This window comes from Netta rufina, assembly GCF_964035555.1.
Source record: "Netta rufina genome assembly, chromosome: 1".
Lineage (NCBI taxonomy): Eukaryota > Metazoa > Chordata > Aves > Anseriformes > Anatidae > Netta > Netta rufina.
The window spans coordinates 179,461,659-179,474,833 of record NC_140123.1 but is presented as its reverse complement, the minus strand read 5'-3'; the positions used below and the strand labels follow the sequence as shown (position 1 = coordinate 179,474,833).

The 13,175-nt window shown below is 34.6% G+C and overlaps 1 protein-coding gene across 1 annotated transcript in view; it reads right to left on the bottom strand.

The window, feature by feature from the left end:
- FOXP2 (forkhead box P2) overlaps window positions 1-13,175 on the bottom strand; it is a 430,404-nt gene that overhangs the window by 116,379 nt on the left and 300,850 nt on the right. Inside the window, exon 5 of the mRNA XM_084290854.1 lies at window positions 10,136-10,225. Coding sequence (XP_084146980.1) covers window positions 10,136-10,225 — 90 coding nt within the window. The remainder of the gene's footprint in view (window positions 1-10,135; window positions 10,226-13,175) is intronic.

The following is a 13,175-nucleotide window of genomic DNA, read 5'->3' as shown; positions in this document are numbered from 1 at the left end:
AAAACTGCCCATGCTTATTAGTTATTAGGTATTTCTTCTATCATTTTACTTATAATTATGAAGTCAATGCATTTTTGTATCTAATAGCTCGAAAATATCTAGACTATATAAAATAATGTGAGATACAGCTATTTGGAATAGGTTCATATAAATCACCATTATTTGTTGTGATCTGACAAGTGAGATTTAAAGTATCCCAAGTGGTCATTTACTGAGAGTGGATTTAAATAGATGAAATATTGTGTATGTAATCTGTATTTTAGCAAATGACATTTACCATCTACTCATCAGAGCTTTCTGTTCATGAAACAGGCCATAAATATATAGGAAATAAAGCTGGCTTTTGAAAAAATAATCAACTGCTACGTCCTTTAAGGAATCTCCTGTATTTATTTTAATTTTTAGAGGCAATAAAATATTTTTCAAATGAACATGTTGATTTGGTGTAATTTGTTTATTAAAAATCAGGATATTATTCTGTTCTCTAGAATTTTGCTGTTGGTTTCAATGAGGCCTTATTAAAAAAAAATAAAAAATAAAAGTATAAATAAAAATAAAAATAAAAATAATAAAAATAAAACAGGACTAGAAGAGGTTTTGTGAGTCTTCAATTTTTTTATTATAGCAATTCATCTCATATTATAAATACCTTTCTAAGCTGACCAAGATTCACCCTTAAGGTAGGTACTGTGCATGGGGGGCAATGGCTCGTTTCCATTACTTCTACCAGAGCAGTGTTTCAGAGACTCTTTTCTCCAAATAGTGAAAAACTTTCTTTCCCATAGTTTTCTCATGCTTAGTGTCACCATTTGTTCTCATGTTTAAAACTGTAATTAAGAAGTACAAAAGATGCTTCTTCCTTCCCAAAGTTTGCTTCTTGTCTCAAAAAAAAAAAAAAAAAAAAAAAAAAAAAAAAAAAAAAGCTTATTCAGACAGGGCAATCACAATTTTCCATATATACATATTATACATATTAGATGGCTTGCATGTCTTCCACAATACAAGATAAGGTCTCACAGATACCTTTCAAAATGGTATTAATACTTTCTTATTTTGATTGGAAACACCTTTTTAGATTCCTTTAGGATTGCACATTTGTTTTTCTCATCTATGTTATACCACCAGTAGCTCACAATCATGTAGCAAACAATAAAATGAGAGGACTCTTCCTTTCACATTTTAAAGGATGAACATAAGTTTAAAGCAGAATTCATTCTAAGCTCTTGAGCACATGACCTTGTACTTCACTTTACTTTCTAAAATTTATTAAAATTTACTTTTAAAATTCTGTTCTTGAAAGATATCTACTTCTCATACAAAGCCCAGCCCTCTTGTGATCCCTACCCTCCTATTTTCTTTTGCATGGCTGAAACACATGCTTCCAGTTGTTACAGCAGATTTGCATTTTTTTCTTCCTCACTCAGAATATGGATTCAACACTTTCTAATTATAACATTAAAAAATATATATATACAAAACTCAATCACCATCCACCTCTCAATTTGCATTATTATTTCTGTTTCAGAGACATGCCCTCAAACAAGCTTTCCATTGGATCCAGAACTGTTTTTAAAGCATAAACCCACACTGCTTTGTGCATGAGTTCACACGATATCTTGTATTAGGAAATATATTTCTTTAAGTAGGTAATGTTATTATTACTAAGCATCAAACCTATAGCCCAAATCTGCATGTTAAATTACAGCTGCCCCAATTTGAAAATGATTTTTTCCACAAGTGTAGAGTTAATTTTGATATTTTTTCTGGTGTGTTGGGTTCCTGTATTGGTTTTCCTCAACACTGTGTAAAGCTGCCTCTTCTATCCTACTGAAGACATATTTTCAGAATAAATACACTGACTATGAACACTTAGAGGAGAATCTCATTCTTCATTTATACTTCAGGTTTGCAGTGAGATCCTTGAAGCATATTGATGTTGTTGGCACACCATAGTTTTCTTTGTACATATTATTACTGTACAATTGCTTTTCAAAGCTTCACATAATCAAGTAGTAAAACACTGAAGTAGCCTTTAGTAAATTTTTCACCATTAATTCTATTTCATAACACCCTCAACTGTCTGCCTCAAGAAAATTATATTAGAAGCATAAGAAGGCATGAAAACATCTAGCACATCAAAGTGGCAATTGTTGGACAATCCCCTTCCCCAACAGGGTGGGCTGATGTGCTCCATTGTGTGGTTGCTGCTTCAGGTTCACCCACATGCTTTTTCTGCAGCACTACAGTGTATGAATGTTCATCTGGATAATTTTAAGTTTTTAATTCCATTTTACGAGTATACAGCCAAAATGAAGATAAACAGAAATTAACACTTGTATTGATCTTGGCATATATTCATATTCCTCTTTAGCCTGCTCCCCACACCAGCAATAAAGTCCCCCTGCTTGGTAAAGCAATTGGACAATTAATACATAAACTAAAAACTTAAAAATAAAAATCCTACCAAATGTTGTCTAATGACTACAGACTTTCAAAACAAGTATTTAATTCAGAAAGTAAAAGTAAACACAAGGAATGTATGGGATGTCTATGTAGGGAGACAGGATATTCCTGTGGAAAGGTGCATTTGCTGCCACTGACTAAAGATTTTTCACTATTTAGTCACAGAATTTTAATTCTGTTTGAAAACTGTCTTGACTTTCATAATTGTCTGCTGAAACAAAAAACATTCGGGGGGGGGGGGGGGGGGGGGGAGAGGAAGGAAAAAAAAGGAGGCTAGAAACAGTTTAAAAATCAACACCTGGCTAGAGTGTTAAAAGAATATTTTGTTCAGTTGTTTTTCCTGCACTGGGAATTCCTAAATGAAGGTACACACACACACAAAAAAAAAAGTGTTACTTTTTATTATTACTTTTTTTTTTCGTTTTGTTTTGTTTTGTTTTGTTTTTTTAAATTCAAGGGTATCAAGTGAGTCTTGCTGCAGTGGTGTGATCCTAAACTGGCATAATTAGGGACCTGCCTGGGAGCAGGCCTCACACTGTGAAGGGAACCATTCACACATCCCCTCTGAGCTCTTCACAAGCTGTTCAATGGGCAATGAGCCAGCCAGGCTGGTCTGACCTAATAATCAGCCTAATAATCAGGCTGATCCGACCTGCTGCAAGGGCTAGGAGAATTGGTTCAAGGAAACTTCCTTCTCCCATCACTGCAGAGGCATGGAAAGGAGCAATGGTGCATGCACCCTGGCAGGGGATAGGGCTCTCCAGCTACTCCAGCAAGGCAAAGACACTTCTCTATAGGGCTTGGACTCCTATAGCTCAGCATATGAAAAACAGCCCATCCATCTCATGCACAGAACTATTTCCATGTATCAGATGGACTGCAGACTGAACCATGAGGAAAGGATGTGTCTGCTGGTCTGCTATGTAAAAGCTGCAGGGGAAAGGCCTAGGCACTCTCTCTAAAATTTTGCCTTTCTGAAGAACCTGAGTGTGTGCAGCGTGACCCCGTCTCCCCTCTCCTCCCAGTCCTTTAGGAGTAACCAAAATCAACACAAGAGAAAGGTGGAAAGGAAAGCCACGATAATGATGTAGGTGACTGTAATGGAGTGACACATCAGATTGCTGCAAAGACATACGTTTAATATTAACATGCCTTCTGAAATCCTCGATAACACAGTAATCCTAATTAGTATTCTGCATATTCAATGCCTGTAAACACAACTTGCATAATACTTCTTTCTCCTGCCTCCCAAAATTTTTACAATATTGCAACAATATGTTCATGATAAAGATGTGATCTCTGCACGAGAAAGGTGTTGTTTTTTTTTCAGTTAAATACAAATTAAGCCATTGTGCAATCTCTTCCATTAGAAGAGTGCTAGTATACATTTTTTCCACGTTACAAAGCTCATGATAAAGGCTAGCTGTAATATTTTGTTGCATTAAAAATTACAAGTATCTGCTCTATTATGAAAAAAATAATATCTCAAGGTGAAAAACAAAAAAAGATATTTAAATTAAAAATGAAATCATTACAAGTCAAACCGGATATAAATACGTAGAACAAATTAATTACATAAATATTGGGTTCTTTTTCACAACATGATAGCTATGCTTGAAGTTACTAACAAGTGTCACTTTTTAGGTTTATTTTTTAATACTGGAAGTTTTCAAGAGTAAAAAGTGACTTAAAGTAAATTCTTGAAAGTTATTATTGTTATTCTTGAAGTTATTCTTGAAAGTTATTACAGCAAAGTGGCAAAAGATGCAAAATATGTGTTGTCACCAGGAAAACAAAATACAGTAATAATAATTGCCAAAGACAGGAGAGAAGACTTTGGATTGGATTTTTATTTACTACAAATAAATAAGGTACTCCCAGCAAGTGTATTCTACAGACACTTCCATTGTAAATCAATGAGTATTGTCCAGCTTTTTTTATTATTATTATTTCCTTTTGATATTATTATTACTGTATTTGTCCCTCTATCTTAAATGGACCTCTTGTCTTCTACACCACTAGAAGTTTGAACATAGCTATTTCTACTTTCCCTCCCCCCACACCTCACCCAAAAATAACTCCTTGCCTTCTCTCCATCTCTTGGGGTTATCCTTGTCCTTACAGTGGGTATCACTGATGCAAATTTCTGCACCTTAGAGGATAACTGCATATTCCTCCTAACAGACTTGCAAGGGAAAATGGGACTTACGCCTTTCCAGTAGCTATCTTCCAAATTTAATTTACCCCAAGCCTCAATGTTTGCTTATATGTAGGCCACACATTTCCTCCAGAATAATACTCGAGAGGGAAGAAGACTGTTTATCACTACTCTCCTCTTACACTATATATTAGGCATTTGCCTCTTTCTAAATCAGTGCTTTCTAGCATGTATAAAATCCTCATACTTCCTAGGCTTAGCAGCAAGCATTAGATAAATAGAGATATATAACACAGTTTTTGGAAAGAGAGTTTTAGACCAGCTGGATTTGTTTCTATTTGCATTGAACATAATGTAAAGAAAATTCAATCTAAGTTACATCTACAAATATTTTTTTGCTGTTTTTAAAATGGGAATTTTTTTAATGATATTACACATGCATGCTTCAGTTGTAATCCATGTGTGCTAAGTCAGTGGACAACATCTAAAATCAGTGCTTTTTGCTTTTTTCCCCACATTCCCAATCTCTTATCTCTCAACAGCTTCTTATGTATGTTTTAAAAAGTAACTAAAAATTACAATATTAATGATACATTTGCTAATTTATTATGTGTAATGAATTTTAAATTCATACTCAAATACAGATCTAAAGGGAGATGACCAAACTAGGAAAGAGTAACACAGAAGCAAGGAGACTATGCAGATATGTTCACTAAAACAGACTATGAATATCTTTTAATGATAAATTTTTTTCAAGTGCTGAAAAAAAAGTGTGTACCCACAATACCCAATCCAGTCCTTAACCTTTTGCTCTCCACAGTTTACACCATATAAATACACCCTATGACCACCACTATTACCTTCTCTTTCACATGACCACCTAAAACCTATTCAAATCTCAGACAACGTATATTATAGATACTGTTGTTGTTGTTGTTTTTGCATATAATTATTTGATTTTTATTATAAACCATTTTTCCATTTTTTTGTCCAGGTGAACATTTTCTGTCAAATTAGAGCTAAAGATCACTTTGTTCGGGTATAGACTGTTTTACTTACTAGGAAAATCTAAGTTTTTCCATTTTGCCTATACCTGTTTTTAAAAAACATGGTTCTGACACTATGCACTAGTGCAGTTAACATCAAGCAATTAAACTTAAATGTATACTTACTTTCCCCAAATTTTATCAAATGATTACACTCCAGTGAAGTGCTCATGCTAAATAAACAAAGCTTACCTTAACAACTCAACACTCCATACAGCATGATATTTATACAACAGGCTTGGTACACACGGAGCTTAACCATTTGATTCCAGGAGTCATGATTGCCTGACATGCCATTCTAATACAGAATCCATTAGAACTAATGTTGAAACAACAAATCTCTGGGCATGAAGGAAAAAAATAACTAACTAGTTTATTGTAGATACATTAACTTATGGGATTAAAGATAATTATCTATTTATTCTTATCAAGATAAAGTTCAAAGTCTAACTTTATGAAAATAAACTACTTCATTACAGGGCATTACAGGGAATAGAAATAGCTAGGCTTTTCATAGCTCTTTGAGAAAACAAATACGATTATAGCTAGCTGTCCAAACCACTATGTTGTGCAGCCTACAGCAGTATGCTGTAGATGAATCTCACCACCATGGAAAGAAATAATTCCAATCCCTTCCATAAACACCTACCTGTGGTAGCAAATTCAACTTTGAATTATGCTTGTGCTCTGCACAGTTGAAGAACCTCATGAACTGTCATAACTCACAGGTGTCAGTACAAGAACAACAAAGCTGCCAGTGTCACAGCCCAGGGTAGATTCTTCAGTGGCCATAAGGACAGTTATTTCCTGCCACAGAAGAACGAGCTACAGGTTCTAAGAGTTAAAGTAATATTTTCCCTAGTATATCTACTATGGAAATGGATAAAATGGAATGAAATCCATGCAAGTAATCAGCTCGCTTCAACATGCCACTATTGTACTTTCTCCAGAAAATAAAAATATTGTGAAACAACAACCTGCACTATGGAAAGCTTACTACTGCAATATGTTTTTAGGATACAGAGTAAGAAAGTAAATGTTATTATCTCATCATACTAAGATTAACACTATCATCAATTCCCATCCCAAACCCTTCTTAGCTACTCTGCAATACGTCATTAACCAATGTATGTACTGATTGGATCCGCACAATTGGTGCATCAGTGTAAGGAACAGGATATATAAACATGTCTCAAATACATTTATTCGGGTATCTATACATGAAAGTAAAATCACTGCTACAATTGATACTCAAGCTTGTCAGATGGAATTTTTTTTCTCCTGTTTTGCATAAGACATGCTAATGGTTATTCCATCTGCAGTCTGAAACCCAGAAAAATGTAAATTAGAAGTAATAGTAGATCAAGATAAGCGTCTATCTAAAATGATAATTTTTGCAGGTATTCTGTTAACTCACAATCTAAATATAAACCTTTACCCCCTGAAAAATATAGGAAAATTAATAGATAAGGACAATTTTTGTATTAAAAACTAAAACAAATAAATTTGCCAGCTGGAGCATTTCTCTTTTACAATCGACCATAAAGCAAACAATAAATTTAGAAAGATTTTTCACAAGAAGCATATAAAAAACACTCAAATTCTTATAGAAAAATCCCAGAGGTTCTCTCTAACCATCCCTTGTGGTAAAGCACAGTAGAACTTGGCCACTTACTCAACACCCTTTTTTTGCAAAGTTGTGGACACATATTTGAAGGTTTCTTCAATAAGCTTTCTACTTGCTGATTAGCTAGTAGGTGCTGTAGGTCACTAAAATACTTGATGCATTACAGAGTTAACAGAGAGAGCATGTGTAAATAGACCATATTCTACTTTCACCAACATATCTATCAAATGCAACAAGATGGCCACTAAAATTAATACAATTTTTCATTATTTTGGCATGTGAAACAATAGCATAGTTTATGTCAAAATATGGAGCACATGAGAGCTGCAATGGCAAGGATTACCTAACACCCACATTTGCCTGCAGATGTGTGAGCTAGTTTTAAAAGTTTTATAAGGTTTTTAATAGATTTGTAATACAGTTCTACCATATCTCCAGTTGCCAGATTAGTAAATTGGTCAGAAATTAGCGGAAATTAGAAATACACTAATATTAAAGTACGTTAAAATATTGGGAGAAGTCTATTTCCTTGAACACAAACACAAGCACAAGTATTTTTGTCTTATAAATCTCAAATTGCTTATACACATTTAGCAATTCCTACTGCTAGGAGATTTTGGCCAAAGTTACCATTATATTTGGCATAATAAAATAATAATAATGTACAAGTTTATGACCCATATTACAGTATTTGGTCAAACAGGCATCACAATGCTCAAAATGTGAATTTCCACTACATAATGAACAATGAAAATCTCTGAAGTAACAGTAAAAGACAGAAATAGAAAAGCTCCAAGGACTCATTTCCCAAACCTTTATGCACCCTTTTCACTATAGAAGAAAATTTAAATGGAGTTTGCACTCATACCTTGATTTACATGGTATTTGATACATAAACCAAAGTCTGGAAGCATATTCCATTTTCCTCTCTTTTAAAAATGAATCAAATGAAGTGTCCAAGGCTAATGAGAGGCACTGTGCACATACTGATCATTGGGAGCATGTAACAATTCTGAAAAGAAAACTATTTGATTTGCTTCTTCCAGCTTCACAAATATGACTCATGAGGCACTGACTCTTCCTGGCAAAGACATAATACAGGCCACCTCTCCAATACACCAGCCCATGACATTTATAAGGCATCAAGCCAGTGTTAGTCCTTTAGAAGTAGGAAAACACAAGACTGCCCATCTCATCTGAGCTGTCTGTGTGACTGTCATTGTATCCAGAGATGGTTTTTTCTCCTTTCATCGATGTCTACCACAAGTAGCGCACTCCCAAATCTCTTCAGCCTTGAAAAGAAGATTTATGAATGGATGAAGAATTTGAACAGAGAAGTTGGGAGCTCCTGAACCACTGCAGTTTACAAGTTGGAGGAATAGAGTAAGCTCATATCACTGGGAAAAAATATACTGGGAAAACAGTAACATTTTTGCCTGTTTCATATGCTTCTCTTAGCATCTAGTGTTGGCTAGTTTAGAGACCTCAGGCTAGAAGGACCTTGTCCACTCCTACTATGGCTGACCTTGCCTTTCATAAGGAACTGGCAGAATGAACTACATTCATCTTATTCATTAAACCAATTATCCTTGTGATTCAAAATTTCAAGGTCACAAATTGCCTTCCTGAAAGTTTAAAAAAACTACATAGATCTTAAGCTGCTGCATTTACGACTACTTTTCTTGTGAGTCTTCAGCCTAGAAGATATTGCCAAAGCAAAGTCAAAGGTGAAGAGTAGGAAGTTAAGATGGTCCTTGGACCCTATGTCTCCAGACTGGACTAGAAGTTCAGCATAGCAGGATGCCACCTTGAAATGTTTTCTTTGTTTCTTTTTTTCCCCTCCATTTTCCTCCCTAGGTTTTTGTTTGGATCTGAGCAAATAAATATAATTTTTAAAGTCTATTTCAAGAGAAATGGTATGTAATGTAGAACTGTGTGCTGCACCTAACTTTATGAAATTTCACACACAAAAAAGAAGACAATGTGAATTATACACAAAATTGGAAAAGCGATCTAGTATCTGGCAGTCTCCCTACATTATTCTCTATTAAAACCAAGAATTAGATAAAAATATGTTATTCCAACAGAAAACAGGCAACATCCCCATTGGATAATGGCTCATCCAGAAAAGGAAGAGGAAGAGAATGGTAGGAATTACGTATTTTTATTTCCTGAACACAGTAAAATTATCTCTTATGTGCATCTTTTGTCTGCAATAGACTGTAATTCAGCAGTTAAACACTCCTATTTGGTCTCTGTACAATGAGAGAAACAGTTTTGCCAGCAGAATGCAATTTTAGATGGAATGCTAAATTAGCAACAATTGAACTGAAACCTCAAAAAGAAAGAAAAAAAAAAGAAAATTTTAAAGAATAATATGCTTATTGTCTATGGACAGTACATGTAGTTTTACCAAATTGCATTTAAAATTATTATTGAACAGAACTCTTATTCTCCCTAATACTTTCTGAAACCCAACAGCATCCAAGTGCAAATCCTTATGATACGTTTTGCAATTTAATCCACATATGTATAAAAATGTCATGCCAATCATGAAACATATCTACAAATAATTAATTAATACCATAGCTATTGAACTCAGTCCATGTGCATGTTTATTGTAACAGAACTTTCAAGTGTCTATAAGCACAAAAGGCGTTTGTAACTTGTGAATTTTGTCTGTGAATTGGAAGTCACCAGCACACAAATCTACAATCTGCTTTATGTGAATATGCACAAACAGCATCAATGCACAGGCAGAGACACACACACCACATGTGTGAGCAAGCCCAGCAATCTCCCCTCCAAGTGAGGCCCCAAAGGCAAGGATCCTTTACCAACCTGCAGTGGTCTCTGTTTATCACTGCCCTTAGGTGACTTCAGTCCACTTGTCTGTTGCTGTAAAAGGAGCTGTCTTGCTGCCTGGAGTGCCTAAAAGTTCAAAAGTGAAAAGAAAAAGAACAAAAAAAAGTAAATAAATTCCACCTTTTCTTAGAAAAAGATAAGTTACTCAATGTTACGTAAAAGTCCCATCAAACAAATGCAACTTCTGATTTCTATTTGCTAGATTTCAGGCTTCAGTCTGGATATGTTTTACTTGAAACATAAAAAAGATCCTCTGAAAGTACACATATAGGACTTCACTAGAATTTATGGACGTACATGAAATCCTGCAGGAAATAAAGTTAATTTGTTTAAAGTGCTTGAAGAGGAAAAATCATAAACTGCATCAATAGCCTCATTTCCACAAGGAACTTGTCTTTGAGTGTTCAACTAAAATGCCCACTCCCATGTAAATTATCATTCAATTTGCATTTTCATATTACAATTTTGAAGCAAAAGCAAGTAGACTTCAAGTGTTACCGGAAGCTGTAATTAAATTTGACAAATCAACATCAGATTATCTTGAAAATGAATTAATAAGGATATTCATTGAAGATTAAAAACACTTTTTGTACTTACAATTCAAGGAGAAACCTCTCCTTTGACAAAATAAAGTGCAGTTTTAATGCCAAATAAAAATGAGTGGTTTTCATTTGCATTCTTAGGAAAATCAGAGAACAAAGAAATTACTCCCCAGCCAATCAGATCAGGCTCCGGGATGACAGCATCCCAATCAAAATATAAAGTGTTTTCATTTATTTTATGTTTTCATTCCAACTCAGCAAAATACAGTTAAACATATGAAATGTAAACAAACACATCATTTAACTAAGGAAGGCTAATCTACATTATTTTTCCCTATAAAATTATTTTTAAAATGCCAAGTATTATAAAGCAGTATTTGTTAAGAAATAGGAAAAAAAAAAAAAAAAGATTCCAAACATTTGCACTGAAACTATCTGGAGAGCTGTATTTTCCCCTTAAAAATCAGTTCAGTAAATAGAAGTTACAGCTTTAAAATGCATCACCCTATTTATCTATGTTATTAAAACACACTGTACATAATGCACTGCAATAAACGCAATTTGATCAACACTCCCTAAAATAATAAAGATTCCCAACTGATAAAGAAAGGTGCAATTTTGATTAGACTCAAATGAGCTGGTTTTTAAGATAGTTTCTAGTATCCATGACAACAGTTGCTTTGACAAGATGTGCATATGGCATTACACTGCCAGCTGGTGTGAACAATGTTTGAACTACTGCATTGAGATGCTGAGCAAACAGAAAAAGTTGCCACGTCTTAACCCTCAGGGAAGGCAGTCATCCCCTGATCAATTATGAAAAGACAGAGAGAGGGCTGCTACAGTCTGGCTCCAAGCAAGTTTTCTGAGAAGGCAGGCAGACACAGAAAACCAAAGTAAACAAACTGAATGCACTAGCACCATCTCCTAACAACATTGATTCGTCTCCCCATAGAAGGCTCTGGTACAAAGTTTGCAGAGCATACTTTTAACATTTGGAGACATTCCCACAACAATCCTCTTATTGTTTCATCAAATTCTCAAGTAATTACAGGTCAGCTTTACAAAGACTATACATTCCTCTGAACCTAAGCAACGAGACGCACACAACTAGCTTCTCCCTTCCAAAAATAAATAAAAGTTAACATATTTCAAAGTGCACTTGAAATATTTTGTTACCAAGGAATCACTGGATGCCTGGTTCCCTATGTGAACAGCGTAATCTTTTCTGCACTCACAGTTCTTGAGCAGATCCTAAAGGACAATCCTGCTCTGTCTGAGATCAGAGATAAATATCTGTTGATTTCAGGGGCACCAGGATATGGTCACAACATCTTGCAGTGGTTTAAACACAAAGCATAAATTAAATGCAAGAACAGAAGATCTACAGCAAATTTATAATCCTTCCCAATCTTTAGAACTCTCTGAAAGGCAAACTTGAATGAAAGAGAGAAAACTATTACACTCCTGAATTAATAGGAGACTGTATAGGGAAGCTACACTCACTGATCAGGAGAATATTGCTAACAGAACCAGTGAAAAGACCTGGAGTTAGATGATGGGAAAAACCATAAAAATAACTACTTTTTATTTATGACAGTCGCAGAAAATTCATTACATGGACCTTATCTGTAAAAGAAATTGCCATGATTTAATGCTGATGCATGCTTGGAAATAAAGAGCACTCTCTAAGTTGTTTCAGTGTCCTAGTCTTCTTTAGCACCAAAGTCATCTCACACCAATACAAAAAAGAAGCAAGCAAGCATCCGGTAAAGCTGCACATTTACAGTACTTGAAAATTAGAGGATTATAGTATGATGTGGCTTAGAGTTAAGCTAGCCAGTATAATTTCAAATTGTGGCTAGCATACTCCCATGGAACCAGTGTAAGAAAGTATGAATTCCTACCACTAACTACAAAGAGTCCCACTTTATGAAAAAGCAAGGCAGCACAACAGGATATGTTTGCATAAAAGGCTCTTCTACTTAAACTATTTTGATTTATATATGCTGGTTGAGATATTTTAAAAGGAGTAAAGGCTCATCTTTTAATACAGAATGTCTTACAAATGATGACTACCTGAATACTTCAGTGATCTTATTGTGGCAGTTTAGATTACTGTAAACACAGGAGATAGAAGAAGAACAGAAAACAATTTCAAGAGATCAGAGATGATTTAAAACTCATAAGGAGAAATCACTGTCAGCCTTTGTTCTTATAGCAGTTGTCATATGGTATGTTTTCCTCCCAGTGTGCTGCTTAGCTTTAGATTTTGCTGCTCAGTAAACAACCTCACAGAAACACATTGTTAATTTCAAAGAATTATTGCTGACATTATTCATAAGTGAGGATTATAAGGCTATAAAACATTCAGTCCTACCAATTCATTTGCTATTAAATCTTTGCAAAACAAATTGACAGCTTGAAAGTGTCTTTAGAAATTAATAGTTTAACATGTACACTTCAAGTAAGCA